The following is a 25,941-nucleotide window of genomic DNA, read 5'->3' as shown; positions in this document are numbered from 1 at the left end:
GTTGCTCCCTCTGCCTTTTGGCCCTTGCAAAATCTCCTTCCCAGCAGCTGCCTCTGGGGCACCGAGTGCCCCTTGTCATGGGGTTTTTGTCCCTGCTCCATTCCTGTTGGAACTTGAGGAGGCTTAGAAGCAGCTTTTAAGGAGTGTGTTTTGTTCCCTTAAAGACCTTGGAGTATCCCATGAGGGATCCTTGGAGCCCTGCAGCTAGGATGGGGTCCTCCTTCACCATCTGGTGGTGATGGGTGCAGGTGGGACCATGAGTGCAGTGACCTGGGGTGCAGGGCAGAAGGACAGGAGGGGAAGAAGCCCGCAGGCAGGGCTTGGCAGGTGACAGTCATGTGTGTGACAGATCATAAACACGCAGGGCTGGTTATGTGGACGGGCCAGGGGTGGTTTAGGGGAGGATGACAGGGTTATCTAGGGAGTGTCAGCTTGTCTGGGCTTGCAGGCCAGTTAGATACTGCTTTGTGGTGTGTGTATATGAATTCCTTCCTAGCCTGAATCTGGCAGGGAGGGCTGAGGAGGCAGCCTGACTGCACTGCAGGAGTTGGCTACTGTGGTTTGGCTGCCGTGGCCCTGCAGGGCTGCACCTTGCCCCAGCTGTCTGTACTGGTGTGTGGCCTTTGGAGATGGCACCATCCTGCCCCAGCTTGCTGGAGGGGATTTGCTGTACCTGGAGCAGATGTCCTCTCCTCCTGCATGCACCTCTCCCTGCAGGACTCTTGTTTCCTAATAAAAGTAGAGAAGGGGAAAACACACAACGTGGTGGAGGTGTCATGCTGTAGCAGGATGGAGATCTTGATTCCCTTGGTGCTGGGAGTAGGGAAGTTGAGGCTTGAGATGGAGGTGGTGGAGCAGCAGAGCCCCAAGGATGCTCCTGCTGAGTCAGCCCTGAATGAGTGCCCCGGAGTGCAGGGGCTGTGTTGTCCTGCAGGATGTCTTTACAGCTTGTCACTAAAAATGACGTGGCTCTTTTTTATATATATATTTTTTTAATTATTATTTTATTTCTGGGCTCCAGATGTGCTCTCACCACTGAGTTTTTTTTTTAAGAAAGCTGCTGCTCTGCCTGGTTAAAAATCCCCTGACGCTGCGGAGCGCTTGGTTTCTCTCCTGTCCTGCTGCCAAGTTGCACCTCAGCCAAAGATGAAACGATCCCGTGCTGATACATTGCTTTGGCTGCTCTTTGTCATCTTCCAAACACCTTCAGAAGGTGCTCGAGGGGGTAGGTGGCAAGCCCAGCCCCACGTGCCTGTTGGTAAAACCCTGGGCTTGCACCCAGAAGCTCCGTGCTGGCTCAGGGCAGGGCAGCACCAGGCAGCTCTGTGCCTGTCCGTGTGTGCCCAGCTGGCTTTCGAGGTTTCCCTGCTCTTCTGGCAACTGGAATCATCCATCCTGTGCTGATCCCACACCCTCTCTCTGCCCATCCCCATCGGGGGGAGCTCGGGGGGCAGAGGACCCAAATGATGTAATGGTGTGGAAAAGGGGATACAGGTGCCAGGGGATGGAGTGTGGGGTGGTGACGCTGCCAGGGGACCAGCAGGGACCTGAAGCAGCCTTTGTGCTCTGCTCCTGTGCTTGGCAGCAGCCTTTTTCCTCAAGGCTGGAAGGAGCCTCTGTCTCCTCAAGGCTGCCACAAAAGAAGATGGTGATGGGGGTTTGAGATCCACAGCCCCCTGTGCTAGCTCTGCGTTACCATCTGCAGCCCATTTCCCCCAGTTTTTTTGCTTCATCCCTGTTATTACCAGGCTATGGTTGCTTGCTTGCCTCCAGCATCAGTGGGGAGCACTGCTGGGTGCTGGAGGATGGCTGGGGCTGGGTTATCCTCCAAGCCAAGGATGCCCACAGGGCTGTGCTGAGGCCAGGCTGCCTCCTGTGCTCTGCAGACACTGCTCTCTTGCCCAAGAGAAGCTTTTCACAGGTATTAATTACACCTGCCCCTGCCTGCTTTGTTAAAGGATGTCTGGGTAATGGCAGTGGAGTCTGGAGGAGGTGCCTCCAGAATTCACCAGGCAGAAATTGTGGGTGAATATTAACTGCAGCTCCTATCAGTCCTGCCTGTGCTTTGCTGGGTGCAAAGGTAACAGCTCAGCTTGTCCTCCTGTACACCTGGTTTCCTTTCCTCTGTGTGCTTAGGGTTGCTGCAAGAGTTTACCCCGAATTTCAGATCCACAAAGAATCCTTTGTTCCCTAACTCTGGATTTCCCCATGGGGTTTCACAGTCTCAGCTCAGCCAGGGAAATGCTGTGTAGCAGCTCAGGTCCAAGAGCCAGTCCATGTTTCCCTTCATCTCTGACAGTTTTTTGAGGCCTCACACCTCTCCTTCCAGCTCCTCTCCTTGCCCTTTCTCACCTTCTCCTGCAGGGCCCCTACTCCTTTCCCCAAAATCCTGACGTGCTGCTTGCTTTTCCGGGGGCAAGGGGATTTTCCAAAGATCTGTTGGTTCTTATTTAAATAGGAAATGGTTCTTGGAAGCCCTAAGCTTGCCCCACGAGAAGCTGCAGGCTGGGCTGAGTCCCAGCCTGCCAGATCTTCAGCTGGGCTGATGCACTGGGACCAGTTCCTCTGCCAGACCTTGGGCTTCCTGGGATGGAGCAGCAGCAGCTCCATGATCCACCTTTAATGGGGAAAGCCTCCCAGGCTTGCTTCCCTGAACATCCCAAAAAATGCAAATGGTGCATGGTGCTTCTCTTTATATGTGTGTGTGTATGTATATAGCTTGCTTTATAAGGTAGATTTTTAGATGTATCTAACTTAGAATCATAGAATATGCTGGGATGGAAAGGACCCCTCAGGATCCCCAAATACAGCTCCTGTCTCTATGTAGGGCACCCCAAGAATCCCACCACGTGCCTGAGAGCATCATCCCAATGCTTCTGGAACTCAGGCAGGCTTGGGGCTAAATTCCTAAACTGGGGAGAAGCAAGAGCTGATCTGATGGACCACTTGGACTTGGGTCATCTTCTGGGAATGTGGCCATACTCCTGTCCTCTCCAGGAGCTGGGGGAACAAGAGGTAGGTGTGCAGGTCAGAGGGATGGTGGTTAATGCCAGGAGCAGAGGCTGCAGGTCCAGCTCCCTGCAGCTGAGCTCTCCTGGGGGTTTCAGGAGCCAGCAGCCCCCTTGCTGCATCATCCCTGACTCCCAGCCCTGCTGTAAGCAGGTCATGGGGACCAAACAGGTCACTTGTCACCTCTGGTGACGTGGGAGCATGGTCAGTGGTTAAGACTGAAGCTTTTTGGCCAGGCACTGAGGTTTGTGTGCTGTGTAACAGGCTTTGTGTGGTGATAAGGATGAGTGGTGGCCTGAGGGGAATTGGGCACTCTCCATATTCCCTGGCTGCTCTCAGCCTGTGGTTTTGCTTTGTCTCAGCCAAGTGTGAAGAGGCCTCTTGGCTTCCCCTTCACCTCATGATGGGCTGGATTTTTCTCTTAGAAAAACTCAGTGAAGAATCTGGGGGCTCCAGCTGGCAGTCTCTGCTTTGCATCAGCTCTCTTTGCATTTGTGTCGTGAGCTTTGTTCCCTAAAGCAAGGAGGGGACAGGGTGAGAGAGGCTCCAAAGATGCACCAAAAGAGAACAAAAATCAATGTGGGGCAGCAGGAGATGTTGGGGGTTGTACCAAGGCACTCACCTGCTGCTTTCTGTAAGCTGCCAGATCAACACTCTGCTCCCAAAGAAATAATTAAAGGTTTTCCCTGCTCCTTCATCCTGGAGAAGTGATGCTGGGTCACTGCTGGGAATGGGAGGTTTTCCTCTGCAGATGCACAGGCTTTGCCTGCCTGAGCCATGCAGCATCCCTGGAGCATCCTGAGGTGCTGGAAAAGTTCCTCTCCTGACCGTGCTTGGGTTCTCCCTGGGTTCCTCTGTCCCAGCTGGGGTGAACATTTTGGCAGGGATGTGATTGAGGGAAAACAAAGGAAAACCAGAACAGATGAACTTGTTTGGTCTGCTGGGCATAAACGTGTGTGTTGGTTCAGGCTGATGGTGATGATGGAACAGACCCCTTCTGACTTCTGGATCCCTCCAGCCAAGTTTGCAACACCTGCAGTGAAACCAGAGACCTAAAGCTCATTCCTAAGTCACCAGGAAGGAAGAAACTCCTGATCCCAGAGGGTCACATCACTGGTCTCCAAAAAGTCCTTCCTGAAGCCTCAGGGTCTGGGAAGCACCTGGGTCAGGTCTTGTTTCTGCCTCTCCCCTGGAGCAGGCAGCTGCAGGCATTGATGCCTTTCTTGGTTTTTATTTCCCTCCCATAAATTCTGTTTTCAGGGCAGGTGCCTGCTCTGTCTTACATCATCTGTGGAGATGAAATCACTCTATCCCTGCCCAAAATAAATTGGAGGGAGGATGCTAGAAAGCTAACTTAAAAAAAAAATTGCACTAGAAGCAGTGAGGGGGATACTTTGCTCTCCCGCTAAGTTTACAGAGTTTTAGGGACACTTGGAAGTACTTGAATTGCACCAGTTGGGATAGAAAAAGAGTGTCTCTTGACTCTGGAGTTAAGTTACAGCTGACACTTAAAAAAAATCAAATTGCTCTCTTCCTTTCCCAGAAAGAACAAAGCTAACGGTGTGCCTCCTGTCAAGCTGATCTATTTCCAAAAATATTTGAGTCTTTTCTCCCATCAGGAGACTGTCCCCATCAATTCCAAACGGGTTTTATTTTTTTCATGGCTTCACCTATGGGCTGAGAGGTCGAAGGGCTGAGTGTTGCTGGCTGCCTGCTGGCAGGGGGACAGGCACAGGTGAGGGTGGTTCCTGGGTCCCTTTTTCCCTGCACTGGGTTCTTTTCAGTGTGCTCTTTGCTTCCCTCTCAGCACCATCTCCTTTGCCTTCTCCTAACAATTAAAGCTTTGGGGCTGGGATTGCTTCCAGACCTCTGTCTCATGGCAGCTCTCCAGTGTCTGCAGCTGAGTTGGTGCAGGTCCCACGGGCTGGCTCCTGGCCTCGGGTGTCACGCTGGCCATGCACCCAGCCTGGACCCACAGAGCTGCTCAGCTCCACGATTCCTGACAAGCTTTGGGTTGGGTTAATTACACACCCCAAGCATTTTCCCACTGCCCCCAGCCTACCCTTGGTTGTGCCCATGATGACATTGCCTTGCAGCTGAGATTCGAGGAGGTGCAGCCTCTGCTGCTGCTTTTTTTTTTTTTTTTTGGGGTGTGTGTTTGTGTGTGAAAATCCAGTTGTAGTGATGGATACAAAGGAAATAATCTCCCAACCCTGCAGAGGATGTTCTACCTTCACCCTGCTTTGAGGAGGGGTCCCTGTGGCTGTGACCACTGTCACACCAGGGCTTTGCTGGTGCACAAGCCCTGGTGCAAAGCAGCACGACTCCTGGCGTGCATGTAGCATGTCCTGTAGTGGCAGAAGTGCAAACAGTGCCTTGGAGCTCCCTCAAGGCAGTCTGCTCCCTGCTCCTGGGGGTTTCTCAGGCTGGAACCATTGTGCTCCATCCTCAGGAGGCTGCAGGGTTAGCAGACTGCCAGCTGGGACCAAAACACCAAATCAGACGTGTTTTGTTTTCCAGCCCTCGGGGTGATGCAGGTAACCTAAAAATACAGCTGGAATGTGACAGGGCGGTGACATCCTCCCGGGTAGGGCTGGGGTGGCAGGGCTGGGGTGGCTCACCCTGGTGTTATCTGGCCAGCACACAGAGCCCGGGTGTGGTTCCCAGGCTCAGCAGTGTGGATGGCAGCAGCTTCAGCTCCTGCTCCTGTCCCCACGTCCCCTCCTTGGGTACCAGGAGGTCGAACTTTTCTCCCTTGCACCCATCACCCTCACCCCCCGTGGCACCACCAGGGTGCCAGCTCCAGCCCTGGGTGGTGTGGGTGGGTGATCATCCAAAGGGATGAGAAAGATGAGCCTTTCCCATTGGATTGAGTTCCAAGGCTTTGTTTCAAAACAGAGCTGCCACAGAGTTTCCAGGCTGTGGGTCCCGTGCGTGGCTCGAGCACGTGGGGTTTTCCTGTGGGATAGGCTCGTTGTCCATGGAAAAGCAAATGCATCCCTGGCTTGGGATGCACAGCCTGGGCCAGGGAAGCTGCTGCAGGTCCTGGGGGGGTGGTGAAGTGCAGTGGGCATTGGGCAGCACGGCAGTGGGATGGTGTGACCAACTGGTGTGTGGATTTTACTCCCAGCAGAGGGAAGGGGTGTCCTGTGGGAATCACCCCCTGCCCTGGGGAGGCAGTGACTCTTCCTTCAGGGCAGGTGAAACTATTAATTTTATTTTTTTTTTGCTGAACCCCGAAGTACACACCTATAGAAAGCTCTTGCTGTCCTCAAATGGGACATTTCTTTTTTGTCACTCATGGCTAAGCAGCCACTTTTCCAGCCCCCAGCTGTGATGCTGACCCAGCCTGAACCAAGCTGGCCTCAGGAGACACTGTCTGCAGGGGAAGGGTGGGGAGAGGGGCCCAGCCTTGGCAGGGCACTGTTTGAGCTCATTGCTGTTTTTAAGGGTGTGCTTTTCCACTTATTCAAGCCAGCCCACTGGCAGGAGGTTGCTGGGAGTGCTGGGAGCCATCCTTGTCCCCTGCTCTGTCCCCAGACCTGCAGTGAGTGCCTCGACTTATCCTTGTAGCAGGATTTGCTCCTCAGCTTCTTTCAGCAGTTTTGGGGTGACATCCAGCACCGAGGTGTGGGGAGGCTTTGGTAACACCAGTGGAACACCTGATGCACTTTGTTCCTCTGGGATTACCTGCAGCATATAAAGAGCTGGATGCTTGATGCCAAATGGGTGTCAGGCAATTCCTACCATGTCAGCAAACTTTTTTTTCTCGAGACTTGAAAGGTTGCTTGGCTTTGTTGTTTGGTTTTGTTTTGTTAAAGATGGTTTTGAGGTGTTGGGAAACTCTGCTCTCTGTTCCCCTGCACCTTGGGCACCGAAACCCAACAGGACTCATCCGAAGGAACTCGTGTTCCCCATCCCACCTGCTGGCTTAGGGACTTCCTGCTCCAAAGCAGCACTGACTTTGCGGGTGTCTGGGCACATCTTTGGAGCCTCTTATGTCTGACTCAGGGAATGAGCTATCAAGCCAGAGAGTTAATGACAAGAGGACAAAGCAGCATCATTTCTGGCCGGGGACAGGTGCCAGTGGCTGTCGGTGCAGTCCGTGATAGCAGCTCCTGCGTCAGCATCCTTTATGTGCTGATGATCTGTGCCTGAAACTATACCCTGGGAGTGGAAATGCGCCTGAAAAAATATCTTCTGCAGTCCTTCTGGGGCTTATATAAACACTATTTAAAATTAGAGTCACTCATTATGTTGGTATGTGCATTTACCTTGACCTCTGACATTTCTGCCTGCAAATGTGCATGGCCCGGCACAGCCTACAAGTTGGGGAGTAGCTCAGGAGCAAACTGGAGCTGTGCTTGCCTGGAGTTAGTTTAAGGTGAAGAAGCTGGTACAGTATCTCCCCTCCAGGCTGGCAGGGAAATAGAACACAAAACTTTGTAGCCTCTCAGAGCCCGGCCTGCCTTTGATCAGGAATGTTGGCAGGAATGATGGGCTGGCTTTCAGGGAAAGGGGAAGGGCAGCAGCCCCTTTGCCACGACTCTTCTTGCACCTGTTTGCAGAGAAAGGACTGATTTAGGGTTTTTTTTTCCCTCCCCCCACCTTTCTCCCTTGCTATTTACCAGCCAAATCCATGCAGAGATTTGTGTTTTGCCACCAGTGATGCCGTCTCGGCTGTCACCCTGGAATAGCTGCTAAGCTTTGTGCTGATATTGTCATGGAACAATATTTCTACTATTTGTTGTGGTAATAGTTGTTAGTGGCAAAGCAATTAGCTTGTCACCTGCAGCATGAAGAAATGTGACCTCTTTCCAGCCTGGCACCCCCTCAGTGCCTGAACCAGCAAGTGGGAGCTTCCCTCTGCTCTTCTGCGTGGCAGCAAAACTTTCCCTGGAGCCCAGCTTGCTCCCCTGGGATGCCTGGGGAAAGGGGATGGAGGAGGCAGGAGCTCTGGGGGTCGAAGGGTTGAATTTTGGGGGGAGGAAAGGCGTCCCCCGGGATGCACTGTGGCAATCCAGCCTTTCAGTGGCTCTGGGAGCTGGAGCTGGAGTTGGCTTCCCCCCAGTTTCCTGTTGACGTCACCTGCTATTTCGCTGCTGCACTTTTTACAACTGTTGGAGCTTTCAAGGGTAACCGGAGCTGAGAGTGGCCCAACCAACCTCAGCAGCTGCCCATGAGGGAACGTGGAGCTCCCTCCTCCAGCTCTCCCTCCCGGCTGCTCCCATCCTCATCCACCCCCGGCAGCCGGGATTGCTGTGGGAAGCCAGCGAGCACTTCAGGCCATGCATCTCCACTGGCAATAATCATCGGGGCTTGCAAGAAGTGCCGTGTGCTGGCTCCTGCAGGGTTTGGGTTTTTTTATTTTTTTAATTCCCCTCCCTCCCTCCTCCTCCAGCCCGCCCCCATCCCTCTCTTCTGCCAGGCGTGCCGGCGTTCTTCTTCATTTCTGGGAAACCATGGACAAGAAGCAAGGTAGATGTTGCAATTTCCAAAAAAAAAAAAAAAAAAAAAAAACCAAAAACCAAACCGAAACAAACACGTGGTGGGGGAGAGCTGATTCTGGTGCTAAAAGGGGCTGTGTAACTTTTTGGGGTCAATCCACGTGGTTTTTATTGCTTTCTCTTTGCTTGGGCGGGGGGTCAGGGTTTGCAACTGGGGGATCTATTTTTAAAGCGCCGGGAACTTGCATGTTGTGCAGGGGGTGGGTTGAAACACTGGCAGTTTAATTGTGTAAAAAAAAACCAAAACCAACAAACCAACCCAAAACCTAGCGTGGTTGAAGGAAAATATTCGGAGGGTAAATCTAGCTCCTGGCACCAGTTTTGGTTGCATTCCTGGGCCACAAGTTTTTCCAGCAGCTCTTGCGTGGTCATCCATTCCTCTTGCATTGCAAAGCTGGGTGCCTGCAACAGCCCTGGCATTCAGGAGCTCTGATTCAGCGTGGGCTGACAGGTCGGTTTAGGGCTGCAAGGGGCTTTTTCTGAAGTGTTTTTTTCCTTCTCCTCCTCCTCCTCCTCCTCCTCCTCGCTGAGTTTTTTGCAGAAGTGTGAGCGCGGGGCGGTGTGACCTGCAGCAGCCCCACTCTGCAGCGAGACCCTGGGCAGCTGATGAGTGATGGCTCTGAGCAGGTTGAGAGCCCTTTTTCCACTTCCACAGATAGCTTTTTCCACTCTCAGCAGTGGAAAAAAGCACAAAGTGTGCCTGTGAGGACCTGGCTCTCATGACCAAAGCCACCAAATTCCCCTCTCTGCTTTGCACCCTGCCTCTAATTTCGCCTTTTTTTTTTTTTTTTCCTTGGTGCTTTTTTGTTCCAGCTCTTTTCTTTGTAGCAGGGCTAGGATCCACCCTCCAGCCCCATCCACCCTCCAGCCCCATCCCTGGTGTTTGATTCTCCTCCTTGGATCAAGGAGAACCGGGATAGCATCTGAAACATTTTCCCCAGCACTACCAAAGCAGCGGAGCTCTGGGAGCAGCTTCCTGTGCTCCTGCCATCCCCAGGACTTCACCTGGGGCTGGGACTGGGGCCCTGGGAAGGCAGTGGAGAGGTTTCATTTCAAAGGTCGGCTCAGGCAAATAGTTTTATTTACAGTTCTTTAGGTTGTTCTGTTGGTTTCTCTCCACCCACGCCAGCAGAGTGGGAAGGATAAACCTGCCAGGGAGAGGTGCAGCCTAAAGGACTGAAGTTGCTGGTGGCACAGATGAGGATTCAGATGTTGAATTAAGCAGCTCCAGGAAATGTCTGTGTCAGTTCTTAGCTGCTGGAGAGAAAAAAAAATAATTGTTAGGCTATTTTTTTTTTCTTTAGGAGGAAATGGTTCCTTTCTTAGCATAAAGGATGCAGTTACGTGCCTGCAGCATCACGTGGGTTACAATCTCGTCTGCACCAGGAACTTCTGTCAGCTAATTTTCCCCTGCCAGGGTGCAAAGGATTGTGCTGGGTGTCCCTGCAGCTGGCAGCCCCTGCCACCTCCCACAGGGCAGCAGGGGTAACCAGGATGTGTCCCCAAAGCCTCTTGTCCTGAGCAATCTCTAGGGGGAAGCTGTGTTGCTCCACGCTTGCAGCCACCCCTCTTGCAAGACCCCAGTGCCCAGAAAACTTTCGTTTTTCCAACATTTTTAGGAGATAGAATCTGTTCTTCGTGTTATGGCAATTTCTCTTGCACCAACCCTACTGGGATCCCAAATGAGGGAGGGGTGAGGAGGAGCTGACTGTGGCTGCATGTGGGGGCTGAAAGCAAATGCTGCCCTGGGATCACTCAGGACAGAAAGGCTTGGATGGCAACATCTTATCATGCCCATCCCACTGCCTTTTTGTCCTCTCATTTATTTTTCTCTCCCACCTCTTTTTTTTTTTTTTTTTTTTTTTTTTTTTTTTTTTTTTTTCCCCTGTCTATGCCCAAGGAAAAGTGGTGCTGCCCACTCAGCCCCTGCCTGGCCAGACCTGTGCTGCTGCTGCCAGCAGCAGGAGGAGCTCATAGCTGGAATCAAGAGTTCAAGCCAGCCTGCAAGGTGCTGGAAAGCACGTGGAAATTTTTTGGGAAGCTGTAGCAGGCGAATCCAATCTCTGCCTTGGCTCCTCCAGCTGATTTTATTCCTGCAGGCATGGGCTGAACTGGGTTTTCCACCGGTGTAGTTGGCCCAGCCAGAGCTTGGGAGTGGTGGCAGAATGTCCCTGGTTTAATCAGTGCTTTTTCAGGTTGGATTTAGGAAACGTGTTTTGGAGCTGGGTGTGACAGGGTGGGAAGGGCATTGTCACTGCCCCTGGTGCAAGGATGCTGGGAAGTGAAGGGCAGTGGTTTGGGGGGGTGGGGAAGCAGGGGGATGTGCAGGACCCCTGGCACAGCTGAGTTCCCGGGGGATTACTGATGCTCAGAGATACTCAGTGACTGCTGTATGGAGCAGGGGATCTGTCATGGGGCATCTTCCAGTCCCTCTGACCCAATCCCTCTGCCCGACCCTTCCACATCCTCCTGCCCATGAGCTCAGGCACCACCAAACAATGTTCCCCATTGATTTCTGACCCCAGGCTGGGGGGTGCCAGCTCCCTTTGGCCTGTCACTTGCTGATGGCAATAAGGAGGGGCTGATGCCTGGTTCAGGGACCCTGTGGACCCTGCTCCTGCTGCGTGAGTCACCGGGGAGCTGGTGGCACAGAAGGTGCTTTGTGCCTGCAGCAGGATTGCTATGGCAATGGGGGAGAGGGAGAGCAAACAGATAAGTAAAATAGCAGCCAGGAGGATGGGGGGGACGTTTCTGGGCTTCCTGGTGAGGTCTGGCTGGGAACTGCCTGGGGGGACTGAATGCAAACTGCTGTCTGTGTTTCGGAGCAGGACACGGGGGAAATGCTCAGTGCCAAGCTCCAGCTCAGCAGGGACTGGATGGGGTGGGATGGGCACCCACCCTGAGCTCCCTGACTTGCCTGGGTGCAGAAGGACTCTGGGGATCCCATTTTTAAGTTCTGTGGTCAGCCCCTCACACCGAGTAGCAAGAAGCCTGGTGTGGGGAGGGGAAGCTTTTCCCAAGATGCTGACAGCATCTTTCCTTTGGCTTGGTTTTGTGTTTGCTCCTGTCATTGCTCAGCCAGGAATTCTGCATGGTTATCAGGGGCCATGCTGGGCTGTTGAGGGTCCCCCTTCCAGCTCTGCTGCCTGGGTGATGGGGAAGGGAAACTTTGCAGGCTCATGAATTACATGCTGGGGTTGCCTTGAGATGATCAAAGTCTTTGGAGATGGTTTCCAGCCAAGTGGGTTTGGGGTGGAGCAGCTCACTGGTTGGTTTTGTGGAGCTGGAAGTTCTTATCATCCCTGTAGGTCATGGGAACTGCTGGCTCCAGACCTTATGGACCAGCTGTGATGCAGATAAGATGGGGATATGGACTGGTTCTGTACTGATCCATGCTGGTTCCCTCATGCTACTGGTCCCACAGTTGGGATCTTTGCAGCATCTTGCAGACCAGCTTTCACCTGCAGCCTCAGCAGGATTTTGTGTCTGGGGAATGATGGGACGGACTGGAAAAGTGTTTTTCAGGCACCTGTCTCAGCTGAGGCATCTGGAGCTGGCAGGGGACAAGAGTGGGGACAGGGGCAACCTGTGCTGGGAGCCTGCTGGCCAGGTATTGTCCTTGTCTCCCTGTGGCTGTGGGAGCTCTTGCACAGTGCTGTGCCTCCTGCTGAAATCCCAGCTCCTCACCTCTCCCCTCCCTTTTTCCTGGCACCCATGGGAGTGTTGGACTTTGTCCTCACTCCTGTTCCTGGGAGCCAGGCAGGTAGGAGCTGTTTTGAAGGGCTGTCCAAGGCCTGGCTGAGCCCTTTGCTCCCTTCCTGCTCAAGCTTTTGAATGCATCTTCCAGGGCTGTAGAAGCCAGAAGCACCTCTAGCTGCAGAGCTCAGCAACCCCCATGACTCTCCAGGGGGGATCAGGACTTTGAAGCCTCTCAGCTGTGTCACTTGAGCCCCCATCTCAGCCCCTCATGGTCTGTCTGGTTTTGGGGTAAGTGGGTGAGCTGGCTGCTGATGGAGAAGCAGCTGGAGCTTTGGTGAGCAGTGTGGGGTGATTCTCAGCCCTGCACAGGTCTCCTCTGCCCATTGCTGCCCCTGTGCTGTTCTCTCTTGTCCATGGAATATCATCCATGAGTGTTCAGTCTGCCCTGGACCCGCCTGAACCCCATTTCTCTCTGGAGCAGTGGGATAGGTTATGTCCTTGCTGTTTGGAGTTGGGGAGGAGCAGGAAAAGAGCATCCTCTTGCTGCTCATGCCTGGTGGGGTCTTGTCTTTGGCTGGTGGGGTCTCAGACTCTGCCAACCTGGGTCTGTGGACAGTTCACTACTGGTTCTTATTGTCACCTCATGTCTGGTTTCACCCTGGTTGGGTCTGAGGTGTCCCCTCTCCTGCTGAGAGTGACTCCATGGTTTTGCTTGCAGTCTGGTGGCTGTCACCCTCTGTGCCAGGTCTGCCCCACATGCAGAAGGCATCTGGCTCTTTCCAAAAAGTCCTGGACAGGGACTAGGAGGGCTGTGGGGCAGGGAAGAGCTGGACAGGGAGGGTTTTTAGGAGCATCCCTAGTGGCGTGGGGACCTCTTGTGGCTGGAGAACCAAGGATGGGGCCAGGCAGCCCTTCTGCATCCCTCTGCCTGCAGCACAGCTGGGCTTGCTCTCCTCTGGATCCGGGATTGCTCTCCCTGGGACCCTGAGGGGTGCAGGGCTGGTACCCGGTGTGTCTGGAGCATGAGGGCTGAGCCCATCTCCCTCTTTTCTCTTTTAGATTCCAAAGGATCCTTGGAGCCACACAAACCGGGTAAGGGCCCAGCAGGAATTTCAGCTTTACCCCATCTCTCCTGAGCATCAGCAACTGAAAAGTAAAAATTCCAGTTGCTCATGTGCTGTGCCTGTTTTCTCTTCCAGTGAAAAGCAAGAAGAAACGGGAGCTGAGGATAACATGTGTCCCCATCAAACAGCCCGTGGCCAACACCACGTAAGTGTCTCTCCTGCCTAAAACCAGCCAGTGGTTTTCCAGAGGTGGATTCAGGGCTGTGTAGACTTCACAGAAATCAGGATAATTAATTTTTTTTTCTCTCAAGCTCTGGCTTGCGGGTGATGAGGAATTGCACACACGTGGATGCATGCACATACACACTGTCTCTCTCTCTGGGAGGTGCCCTTTTTTTTTTTTTTCCTGAAAGACAAAGACCAGGAGACTGCTGGGAGGCTTTCTTCAGCCTTCCTGCCATGGCTGTGCCAGTGCCAAAGGGCAAAGTCATGGTGGAGAGGGCAAAACTGCCCGAGAGGAAAAAGAGGGAGAGGGTATTAATGCAGGGGAAGAGAAGAGGTGATGGCAGCTGGAGCATGGCAGGGTGTCCTCCCCCCAATGTGGGTGTCAGGGATGGTTTGAGTTGTATGCAGCTCCCTGCCTTGGTGCCAAGAGGACAAGGATGTCTTGCATTGCTGTGCTGCACACTGCTTGGTCAGCACAGCTTGCCCAGCTCGGTCTCAGGGCCCTGGAATTTCTCTCTGCTCTGTTATTTTTGTGCAGCTGATGCTTGTTGTGCTGGGGGGGAGAGCCCAGGGTTAGCAGCACTTGGTCTGACAAAGAGCAGATGGCTTAAATTCTTCTCCTGTGGTGCCCTTCCAAAACACCTTGGGCTGCATCTCCATTCCTGAGCCCTGTTTGCTCCAGAAACTTTTTCTAGAGACCCCCCCAAGCTCCAGGAGAGCAGTGAAATCCCCAAAAGAGGAATATCAGTACCAAAATCCCCAGGCAGATAGGGCTGATCTGCCAAGGGGTGAGACAGTGGAACTCCCCCCAGGAATGCTGTGCAGCCCAGCATGCAGCACCCACCTCCTTCCCCCACGGGTGCATCTGTCTCTGCTCCCACATCTTGGAATTTCCCCTGGAGAAGGCGTCAGGCCAGAGTCTGCAGGGTGCTTGTACACCCAGAGTGCTCCTGTAAAAGCTGGGGTGAGCCATCCCCAGCTTTCCTCTCTGCTTTGTGAGCTGCAGTGCAAATATTTGCAGAGTGCCAGGCTTGTGCTGTGAGCCTGCAGAACTTCCTTGGAGCCAGAGGCTGCTGGAGTGGCTCTGATGGGAGCTGGGAGGCTGAGGGATGAGCTCATTAATGTATATAAATATGTAAAGGGGGAGTGTCAGGAGGATGGAGCCAGGCTCAGTGATGACCATGGTGGGACAAGGGGTAATGGGTGTGAGCTGGAGCACAGGAGGTGCTGTGTAAACATTAAAAAACCCACTTTTCCACTGTGAGGGTGACAAAACACTGGAAGGCTGCCCAGTGAGGTTGTGGAATCTCCTCTGGAGACATTCAAATCCACCTGGAGATGTTCCTGTGTGACCTACACTGCCTGGTCCTGCTCTGGCAGGGGGGTTGCACTCGATGATCTGTCGAGGTCCCTTCCAGCCCCTAACACTCTGATTCCTGTGAACCAATTGGGCAATCTCCACTCTTAGAAGGTCCCAGGGGATGGGCAGAGCAGAGCAGCAAGGCTTATGGGACAGAAAAGGCTTTAAAAGTCCCGTGCTGCCCAGAATGGGAAGTGGGCAGTGCCAAGGAGAAGAGCCATACAGGAAGACTTTCACCTGCACCGTGTTGCACAAAGGGTGATGCTGGGGTGCTGCCTGCTCTGCCTGCCAGGGGCTGGCAGTGTGTACACAGCTGACTCAGAGGTGAGGAATTACCTGTTTGGAGGTGGCTGTCCTGTTACAACCCCTGCCCATCACACCCTGACAGCTGAGCTGCTCCGACACCCAAAGGTCTCACCCCAGTGGTCTCGGTTCCCGGGGCTCCTCAAGGTGGTTTTGTAGCCTGGTGCTTTGAGGAACAGCTCCCTGAGCTGGCTCTGGGGTTCTGGCTGCCCTTGGGGGTGTGGGCTGAGGTGTTATTGGCACCATTAAAGCATTTGTGAGTGTTTGGAGGGGGCTGGTTTGAACCCAGGGCAAGGCACAGGGGACAGCAGGAGCTGAAAGTGCTCAAGGGAACATGAAATTTGGCTCTGGGCAGGAAAGGTTAAGGAATCTGGGCTTTGTCCTGACTCTTTCTCTTTTCCTGCAGGCCCCCGAGGAACTTGGACTCCAGAACGTTCATTACCATCGGAGATAAAGTAAGTGGCAGTGTGATTTGGTGGTTTTTTTTGTCAGTTTTTTTTTTGCTTGCTTCCAGTTTTGTTTGCCCCTTGCATGGGCAGTTTTGTGAAATGTGCCTGACAACCTCTCAGCTCTGATCCTGAGATTTCAGATCACCCCATGAAAGGACAGTGCCATCCTGGTGCAGCCTCATGGGATGCAACTTTGCAGAAATGAGACATCCCATAGCAGGACCTTTCCCCTCTGAATCTTTGTGTGTTTAGAGCAGTATTTAGAGCTGGGGTCACCCTGCCTGCAAGCCCACTCATCTCTTGAGCCTCTGCACTTGCTGGCTGGGCTCTCCTGCCTGTGGGCAGTCCCTGTGGGGCAGGTGGGTGTTAAAGAATAGGTGTGCACTTTTCTCCATAGTGGGAGATCTTGAGAGCTCCACGAGGTGCAGAGATCTGAATGCATGGACCCAGCCCATCCACCCTGAAGCAGAATGGTCTCACCATGTTTGCTGGCTACCCCAAACCAAGTCCCCTTTGTCCTGCTGACCCCTTAGGGCTGTGTCTGTGCCCCAGGAGAAGCTGGGCACAAAGCTGCTCTCTGGGTCTCCACAGCCTTTCCTGGTGACCTGCTGAAAAACACTGCTAGAAATAGCCACTGTCTCTCCTTTATTTCATTCTCTTGTTACTGGCTCTCCTGGGGCTGCAGGAGGCTGTTTGCAAATGAGCTAAAAATATCATGCATTGGATCAGCACTATCTGGCTGCTTACTTTCCAGGCTGGGAGGTGGCTCAGCTGATGGGATCTGGGCCCCTCGGTGCAAAGTTTAAGGGTGAGGGGACAGACAGGAAAGGAGAGAGAGGAGGAAACTTTGGCTGGGTCCAGGGAACAGCCCTGCTGCTTGTGTCATTTTCTGGCTATTGTGTGGTGTGTGTATTAATAGCTTGAGGAGAGATGCTCCCTGTAACAGGCTGGGCACAGCCTGTGCTGTAGCTTGCAGAAAGCTCTAGGCTTGCATCCTTCCCTACACTGGTGTCTGCAGGAGGGGTCTGTTCAGGTATTTTTGGAGGAAGAGGGTTTGGGGAAAAGGCCAACTTTGGACCATGGGGTTGAATGATGACCTCAGGTCCATGGAGTCTGTGCTGGTGGTGCTGTGTCCCCACTACCAGCCCAAATGCTCCAGGGCATGGGGTGAGGGATGCTGGGCAGGGGAATGATGCTGGAGAGGGGAACAGAGCCAGGGTGGGGAGCTTGGTGCATCACCTCTGTTGCTGGGCAGGGCAGGGCTGGTTCCTGGAGTGTGCTGGGAACTGCCAGCTTCTGGGGAAGCCTTAGGCTAAATGCCAGGAAAAAAAAAACCCAACAAAACAACACAACCCCCCTCAAACAATAACCTGGAACAACTGCAGAACACGTGTCCTGAAAAGCACCACCAGATCCTTCCTGTGGCCTCTGCAGGAGCTGTGAGCCTGCACAGCTCCTCTGCCAGCTGCCTGGGGCAGCAGGGATGGGGCTAGATGTGTCCCCATTAGCTCCTCTCTCCTTTTTTTTTTTTTTTTTTTTTTTTCCTGGCCTCCCCATCCTGCCCAGGAAAGGGCTGGCACCTTCCTGTGCTGGGCAGCACATAGCTCCAGGCTGAGCTCAGGCACAAACCTCTCCTGCTGCCTGCCCTGGCCACATCTGGCTCAGATAAATGGAGCTGGGGCTGGTGGAAAGGTCCAGAGGAGCTGACTATGCTGTGGCCAGTGGTGAGGGGAGTTTGTTGGCCAGAAGCCCAGAAACCACATCTCCCAGTTTGGTTCCTGAATCCTAAAGGCTGTTTCCTCCCTGCTCTGGGTGTAGCTGGCAGGCAGGGTATCCGGCGCTCTGCTCTGGGGATGTTTCCCACCCTTGCTGCCTTTGTGGCTTTACTGGAGCAATTGGGCATCCTGGTATTATATTTTTGTTCCCCAAGAGCAGAGGAAAACGAGAGGCTGGACAAAGCTTGGCTGAAGGGTCTGTGACTTATTAGGAAGGATGAACGTAGAGTCCAAAAATAGCCTGTGTCTCATTGCACTCAGACAGCCCGTGCCCTGCCCAGCAGGACCAGCAATTGCAGGGTAACACAGCCCGAGGGAAACTTGGTGGTGGGTTGCTCAGGAGCTCACTGGCTCCCAGTTGCATGGGGCACCCACTGGTCTGACCACAAGCAATGGGTTTTTTTCCCCAGCTTCAAGCAAGACATTTAGCTGGTCTCATCCAAGCTCCTTTGTTGGTGCTGATTCCTTTTTTATGGTGCTGGCTGCTTTCTGGTGGTGGGAGAAAGAAGGGAAAGCAGGGGAAACTCATCTGAGCTCCCTGATAATTAGGAGTGGAGTTGCTGGGTGGCTGCTTGCACCATCCCCATCTAAGAGAGGCTTTGCATAGGGGTTATCAGCCCCAGGGGTGATGATCTCGGGCTGTGGGGTGAGATGGGGGGGACCACTGGCTGCACACAGGAGCTGGGGCAGAGGCTCCCAAATGCTGCTGGTGTAGGCACAGGAGCTGCTAAAATCCTGCAAGTGGTTCAGCAACCACAGCAATGCCCTCGGGTGGTTAATCCCAAGCAGCCAGAGAGGTCCCAACCTTTGGTGCCCTTTCCAGTGGCTTAAAGGATGAAAGTCCTGATCTTTAGCTGCAGAGGGGGAGTTAAATGAATCTTGGTGAGTAAAGGGTGAGAGAGTTTGGGCTCTGGTTCAACAGAGCAAAAAATACACCCCAAAAAATTCCCCAAATGTGGTGCCTCTGGTTATGTATAGGGAGGCAGTGGGGTTCTGTAGGTACCACCCTGCAAGTGCTGGACCTCTGCTGATGTGCTTGGGGTTTAAGCCTGCCCGTGTCTGATTTGTATCTCTCCTTCTTTAAGAACTTTGAGGTGGAAGCTGATGACCTGGTGACAATTTCAGAGCTGGGCCGAGGGGCGTACGGGGTGGTGGAGAAAGTCCGGCACGCACAGAGCGGGACCATCATGGCTGTGAAGGTGAGGAGAGGTCCCCATGGGGGGAGATGGGCAGCTGGGGGAGGCCAGAGTCCCTCCTGACATCCACTGGTTGGGGCAAAATGGGAACAAACTTGGCTCAGCTGGTGCTGGCATCCCTGGTGGGTCTGGATGTGCTGATCCCAGCTGGACATGGAGGGGTTGGTCAGTGCCTATCACCATATTGATAAATGTTCTTTGGAACTAGAATCCATTGGAACTTTGGAATCTGTTGGATAAATATTCTTTCCCCAAGCTGGAAGAGTTTGCCAAGGGTTTGTCAGTCATTAGGGTGCTGTCTGGAAGAGGGAATCTGGGCATCTCTTGGGGTGGTACTGGCTGCAAAACTCCATCCTCAGAACTGCAGGTGCTCCGAGTCAGCCCGAGGTAAAATGGTGTCACCCCACCTACTTCAAACTTCTTTTTTCCTATTTTTCTCAGAGGATCCGAGCAACTGTGAACACTCAGGAGCAGAAGAGGTTATTGATGGATTTGGACATCTCCATGAGGACAGTTGACTGCTTCTACACTGTCACTTTCTATGGAGCCCTGTTCCGTGAGGTACTGAGCTGGTGGGTGGCTGGGGGGGCTGCACAGCACCTGGGGCCCCTGGGGTGGTGTTGAAGGCACTGAAGTGTCCCAGAACCATGTCTGCTTTCTGCAGCCCCCCTGGGCTGTTTGAGATGTTGCCATGACTGACAGGCTTGCCTCCATCAGGCAGTGTTGAGGAAATCTCATTCCTCACTTCCATGGTATATTGTTGTTCATTTGATCTTTAAAAAGAAGTTACTGAGCATGAGTTTTAAATTGCTTCTAGAACACTCTCAAAATGGCTTCCAGAAATGCAGTGCTCCTTTGGTTTGTGTTAACTCTAAGAACAAAAAGGAAGGCATCCTACACAATACAAAAATTAATATCAAGAAATTTGGAAATTCAGGTGGAGACAGTGAAATTTGACAATTAACATAGAAATGAAAGTATACAGGATCCTGAAAGCTTCATAGAAATATGAGGATTTTGGACTGGTCAGCACAAAAAGATGGTGTGTATGATAGATAAGGAGTGGGCAATACTAAATGATCAACTGGCTTTGGTTTAAACCTTCAAAGGGAGCCAATGTGGGTGGTTTGGGTGGCACCTCAACATCTGTGCCCAGCACTACCCAGTGCAGACTGTGTGCAGGTGATGTGGCCAACAGCATCTGCACAGCAGGGACCTTGCCTTGTCCTGTGTGAAAGGGGCAATGTGTGTTGGTCCATCCCTGCCCACCTTTCCCTTCAGCTCCAGGGGATATCCAGGGAAATCATTCCCAACTGCTTTTTCTCCATCTGCAGGGTGATGTGTGGATCTGCATGGAGCTCATGGACACCTCCCTAGATAAATTCTACAAGAAAGTACTGGAGAAGAAGAAAACCATCCCTGAAGACATTTTGGGGAAAATGGCTGTGTCTGTGAGTACCTCTTGAGTTCTTACGTGGTTTTGTGGATCCTCTGAGCTCATTGGAGGTCTCTGTTCAAGCCCATGGTGTGGTAGAAATGGTGTTTGCAGGGGAAAGCTGATGCTGTGTGTGATTAACAAATCCTCTGTCCCTGTCTTTTTTCCCAGATTGTACGAGCTCTGGAGCATCTGCACAGTAAACTCTCTGTAATCCACAGAGGTAAGTGCTGGATGAGGTTAGCACGGTGTGGCAGGAGATCTAGCCCTGAAATCCTCTGTGGGATGACTCCTCCCCAGGAGATGTGTGGTGTGTCCCTCTGAGATGCCTGCACTGGGGTCTGGTGGTCCATGGCCGTGGTGGGGCAGCCATGTCAGGCTCTGCAGTACTTCTGCAAAGGCCCAACCTGCCCTCTCCTGTTCTCTCTTAGATGTGAAGCCTTCCAATGTGCTGATCAACAAGGAGGGACACGTGAAAATGTGTGATTTTGGCATCAGTGGCTACTTGGTGGACTCTGTGGCAAAGACCATGGATGCTGGGTGCAAACCATACATGGCTGTAAGTTGGCTCCTGGACCCCTCAGCTTCCTTCAGCCTTTACTTGAAGAGTCTGCTGCTTAGGAATCAGTCTTGGATCACATCTGTCCTGAGATAGAAACCACCTCAGAGTGCTCTGGGCTTGCTGACTCAGCAGAGTCCTCCAGAGATGGGATTACCCTCCCTGTAAACTCTGTTAATCCTGAAGCAGCCTCTTTCTCTGCCACCTTCCATTTGCAGAAGGGTAATAGACTGGTTGAGGTGGTTGGAAGTCCTGCTCCCTGTTGGCAAGAAACTGCTGAGGCTTTTCTTGGCAGAATCATTAAATTTATCCCCTCAAATCAGTAGGAGTTTCCCTTTGCCATCTGTGCTTGTGCTCCTGGGGCAGGGATTGGGCTGTAGGGACAGTCCAAGTCTCACCTGGGAGCTGGAGGGAACACTTTGTGTGGGTTGTGTGGAGCAATCAGTGGTAGATTTACCCTGAGGCTCTGCCTCTGTGGGGACAAGACTCAGGGGAATCCACCTAACCTGGGCTTTGGACCCAGAGATTCCTGCTTTGGGGTTTTACACTGGGAAAATGGGATAGTGTTGTAACATCTTCCATTTTGCTGTTACAGCCTGAAAGAATAAACCCAGAGCTGAACCAGAAGGGCTACAACGTGAAGTCAGATGTCTGGAGCCTGGGGATCACTATGGTAACACCAGAACTCTGCTGCCCTGGGGTTAGGATGGGCTCTGTGCTCTGCTGGGGGGGCTCCAGCCCTGCCATGGGTGGTGGCAGCTGGTGGCTTCACCCCTGGGTGGGTGTCCACCCAAAGGGGTTAAATTCTGAGTGTAGCAGGAGGTGAAAAACTCAGGGCACAGGAGGAGGGTCCTGCTGCCCCCTGCACCCAGGGCTCCATCACCCCAGGGAGCTGGGGGATGCAGACCCTGTTATCACCCCTACTGCAAGCTTGTCAGGAGAGAATCCATCTTCTGCTCCTTTTCCTTCCTTCTCTCCCTTCTTCCATCTTCCTGCTGGATCCTGAGGGCTGTTATCCCCACCTGGTTCCCTTGTACCCCTCTGCTTGGTTTCCCAGAGCTCCCTGTGTACCCTGACAACTCCAGTTAGCTCTGGGTGTGGAGGGCAGGCTCCCAGCAGGCAATATTTGGCTGATATTGGGCATCCAAGAGCCTGGTTTTTAATGTCCCCCCTGGGATGGGAGGCAGTGGAGCAGCTGAGTCCCTTCTCCCATGCAGGAAAGTTGGGTTAGCAGAGCCTTGCAGGAGGCTCAGGGTGCTGAGCAGGCTTTGCAGCCACTCCTGCCTGCAGGGGAGTTCAGAGCAGCCAACAGGAAGGGGAAATGCTTTCAGTTCCAAAATCCCAGCTGCTCAGGGTGGTTTAACCACCTCCTGCAAGAAACAGACCTTGCAGCTGAAATCTTCTGGTGCCAAAGAAATCCCAGCTGTGGGCTGGAAGGGGGTGATGCCACCTGGGAATGTGTCTTTTTCTTTCCAGGAGGCTCTCTTTCTGCAGGTAGATTGTTTTCAGGATTTTCCCTGGCAGACTGTGGGGTTGTTTTTTTTTTTTTTGTTTTGCTTTGGTTTGGTTTGGTTTTGGTTGTTTTTTTGGGTCCCTGCATCCCTGTGTTTGTGTGAGCTGCATGGATCTCTTGGCACATCATTCCCCCTTTCCCAGCTCGTGTTGCCCCCAGTGCCAAACCCAAAGCCCTCTCCTTGGTGTCCCTGTGCCAGAGCAGGGCTGGCTGGAAATGTACTTAGCTCCAGCTTGTTTCCTGAGTTGCAGGAAGCTGTGGGATGGGAGATTGGAAAGGTTGGGAGATTTTGTCATGCAGGCAAAGCTGGATGAGAGAGAGGGGACCTTGCTGAAAGTCTGCCAGCCTGCAGCTGAGAGGAGCCCCAGCCTGACACCCTCTAATGTCTTTGTCCTTCCTGGGTTTTTTTTATTGTTTTATTTATTTATTTCTGAAGGGTTTTGACAGATTTCAGACCAGCTGGTTATAGGGCCATTGAGTTGCAGGGCTAATTCCAATCCTAATTCTGGGCTGGTGGCTTCATTCAGCTGGTGGCCCAGGTGGAAGTCCCTGGACCTGCCCTGTGTCCTTTTGGGTTTCTCATTCCTCTCACTCTGTTCCATCCCACCCCACCAGGCAGGGCTGGAGGTTCTCAAGCTGACCACTGGCATGAAGCAACCACTCAAGAGCTGTGATGGGCTTTTTCCTGCTTGAATGGGTGACAGAGCAGAGGGGGCTTGTAGGAAGGCAAAGATCTTCCTCAGTGACATTCTAGCACTTATTTTTTCTTGGGTTTGTGGATTTTTGGTATCTAGCTCACACAGTACTGGTCTGAAGCCCAGAGGCTGGCTCGTGGAGAGCAAAGCACTTTGGAAGCTGGTGCAGAAGCAGCCTGCTGCCATTATCTTTTTAAATAATCCCATTTTACATATCTTTGGTGGTTTCCTGTAAAAGCATTAATATGCTGAACCCAGCCTCAAAAGGAAGTATTTTTGGCCTCTGGGTCTTTGTATTTGAAAAAAAAAAAAAAAAAGTGATGTGACCCAAATTGAAAATGGTTTGTAAGGAAAGAGGTTTTTTTTTTTTCATTTTTTGAACCCAAGCTGGCTGCAGAGGTAGCCAGGCTGCCTGCCTGGGGTTGTGCTGAGCCTGGTGACTCATGTCTGCCTGTCTCCATCCTCAGATTGAACTGGCCATCCTTCGTTTCCCATATGAATCCTGGGGGACCCCATTCCAGCAGCTCAAACAAGTGGTGGAGGAGCCTTCACCCCAGCTGCCCCCCGAGCGCTTCTCCAAGGAGTTCGTGGACTTCACGGCGCAGTGGTGAGTTCCCTGCAGGGCCTGGGGGCTTCCCCAGCTTGGCCTGATCCGTGGGGGTTGGAGTAAAACATGGGGCTGGGTTTGTTGTTCTTTTGGAGCATGTTTCTCCCCACCTTGGGGAGCTGGACCCTAAGCAGCCCAGTGCTCATCCGCTGTGCCCAAACTGGTTTTGCTCTCGACCTGACTCACTCGGGCTGGTTGGAAGGTGCAGAAGTTTCTCTTCCTCTTTTGAGGTTGTTGCTGCTGAAATTTTGGTGGTTTCTGGCAAAGTGGCAATGAAGTGAGAAGGAAGCCCTGGCAGCATCTGGGTGAAAGCTGCTTTGTGGGTTTGTGGGTGCTCTGTGCTGCTCCCCTCGGGGGGTTCCCACTGCTCAGAGCTGCCAGGAAGGGGTGAGCCCACCCAGGTAAGGTTCAGATGAGGTGATCTGCCCACCCTGGAGATGGTAGGAAACCATCTCTCAGCCCCGTTTGTTCTGGGCAGACTGCAGGGAGCTGCTTGGCTTGTGCTTTTCTTGGCAAACCCACCATGAGGTGACCTTTCCCAGTTACCTGCCTGGCCCCTTTGCTGCTGGCTCACATCTGCTTGGGCAAGGAGGGAGAGGAATGGGTGCTGCCCTTGAGGAGGATGTCTTACTGGTTGGGATGGGGAGATCCCTGGGGATAGACCACATGCAGGAAAAATAAAAAACAACCTACAGCCTTTCTCTCTCCCCCCCCTTTTTTTTTTATTTTTGTTTTCCAGCTTAAGGAAAAACCCCGCTGAGCGAATGAACTATTTAGAACTCATGGTAAGTTTGAAGCCCTTGCTGCTTCTCTTTATTGCAGTGCATTTCAGAAGTCAACTGGATGGTCCAGCAGATTGTAGGAAAATGGGACAACAGGACATGTGGGTGACTTTACAGGAATGGGGCAGGATGGGTATCAGGTGTCTGTGGTGGAAGGTTGCATTGATTTCTTGGGTGCTTGAGGGCAGGGGGTTCCAGGTGTTTTCTTTCTCTGCTTTGGCAAGTTTTGACCTCAAATGGTGGCAACACAGGGTTGAGCCTAGAAATACCAAACCTGAAAGCATTTGTTGATCTTTAAGCTAAGGGCTGGGGTCTGGGGGAGCCTGGGGTGGAGGTTGGTGTCCAACCTCAGCACCTTGCCAGGTGTATGACTGGTCTCTTGGGTTTGCCTGTCCTTGGGTATCACCTGATGTTCTTTTTGCTCTTGTTGGCAGGAACACCCTTTCTTTACCTTGCACGACACCAAAGAGACTGACATGGCCTCCTTTGTGACAGAGATCCTGGGGGAAGACTCCTAACTCCAACCTTAGGGCTTCGTGCAGTCTCCTCCATCCTGGCTTCCCCGCAGCAGAATGAACCAGGACTCAGTTGATGGTGGTTTGCCCAAGTGGCACTTCCCCAACCCATGGCCACCTCTGGCCCTGCAATCTCTTTCCTCTTTACCCTGTAAACCAAACCCCTCAGGATGAGCCTTTTGAAACCAACACCTTTCCAACCAAGCCACGGACACGGAAGGCTCAGGAATTCCCTGCTGATGGCAGCATCTCCCTCCTGGGGAGAGGACCATGCCCATGGTGCCAGGGCCAGGGCAGAGAGCCCTAGGAGGCAACTTCCCATCCTCAGCAGCCTGGGGCACAGCATGCAGGGGTTTGGGTATCTTTGGGGAAGGCAGAGAGAAAAAAAGTGCTGCTGTGCAACACTCCCTCCCCTGCCAGCCCAGAGCCCCTCCCCAGAGCCTGTCCTGGCTCTCCTGCCCTTTGTGCCCAGCTCTCTGCCCCCTACTCAGCTTTTCAGGGGGTTTTGGGGCTCCCTGGGCCTCCAGAGGCTGTTTTAATGATGATGCTTCAAGGTGGCACCAGACCATCCCCCCCATTGATGTGCTGTTCCCCTGGGGGATGGAAAAAGCATTTTCCAAGGAGCCCACCTTGACCCAAGCTGTGCCCCAAGCCTGCCCACGGGACTTCATCCAGTGCACAGGGCTCCCTTCCCCATGGCAGGCACAAGGTGACATGGAGGGGGGGACAAGCAGGTCACTGGGTGCTGTCTCTCCTCCCCTCTAGCCTTGGGCAGAGAGGATTCATCCTTACTCTCAGCATCCAGCACCTTTCACAGCCCCTGTGATGATGCTGCTCCATCACCCTTCCAGCTGCTCCATCACCCTTCCAGCTGCTCCATCACCCTTCCAGCTGCTCCATCACCCTTCCAGCTGCTCCATCACCCTTCCAGCTGCTCCATCACCCTTCCAGCTGCTCCATCACCCATCTGGTTGTTCCATCACCCTTCCAGTTGCTCCATCAACCTTCTATTTGCTCCATCACCCTTCTGGGTTCCATCACCCTTAAGCTGGGGCTCATGTAAGACCTCACACTGTGACACCCACTCATTTTGGAGCCCATACTTGGACCCTTCATGTCCCAAACTGCTTTGGACCCCTCCAGCAGCCCACCAAGGTGTCAGCCAGGATGCAAACCCCGAGGACCTGCACGGGGGCCTCAACAGTTGTACATTTTACATCTATATATAATGGACTTTGTAACCTGTCT

At 52.9% G+C, this 25,941-nt stretch overlaps 1 protein-coding gene across 3 annotated transcripts in view; it reads left to right on the top strand.

Annotated features, from left to right (window-relative positions):
- The window catches only part of MAP2K3 (mitogen-activated protein kinase kinase 3), a 31,012-nt gene extending 5,476 nt beyond the window's left edge, over positions 1–25,536 (top strand). For 2 of the 3 annotated variants that reach the window (XM_071760351.1, XM_071760352.1), the window contains exons 2-13: positions 13,275–13,307; positions 13,415–13,484; positions 15,574–15,622; positions 18,477–18,590; positions 19,029–19,148; positions 19,922–20,038; positions 20,194–20,245; positions 20,454–20,581; positions 21,177–21,254; positions 23,257–23,396; positions 24,136–24,181; positions 24,613–25,536. In XM_071760351.1, coding sequence (XP_071616452.1) covers positions 13,275–13,307; positions 13,415–13,484; positions 15,574–15,622; positions 18,477–18,590; positions 19,029–19,148; positions 19,922–20,038; positions 20,194–20,245; positions 20,454–20,581; positions 21,177–21,254; positions 23,257–23,396; positions 24,136–24,181; positions 24,613–24,696 — 1,031 coding nt within the window. In that variant the 3' untranslated portion in view covers positions 24,697–25,536. Of the gene's footprint in view, positions 1–8,146; positions 8,362–8,437; positions 8,488–13,274; positions 13,308–13,414; positions 13,485–15,573; positions 15,623–18,476; positions 18,591–19,028; positions 19,149–19,921; positions 20,039–20,193; positions 20,246–20,453; positions 20,582–21,176; positions 21,255–23,256; positions 23,397–24,135; positions 24,182–24,612 lie in introns of those variants that run through there. The other variant, XM_071760349.1, reaches the window with a different exon arrangement.
- The last annotated feature ends 405 nt before the right edge of the window (positions 25,537–25,941 follow it).

This window comes from Heliangelus exortis, chromosome 17, assembly GCF_036169615.1.
Source record: "Heliangelus exortis chromosome 17, bHelExo1.hap1, whole genome shotgun sequence".
Classification (NCBI taxonomy): domain Eukaryota; kingdom Metazoa; phylum Chordata; class Aves; order Apodiformes; family Trochilidae; genus Heliangelus; species Heliangelus exortis.
Note: the sequence above shows the minus strand (reverse complement) of the source record. Positions and strands in the feature narration are given on the sequence as shown.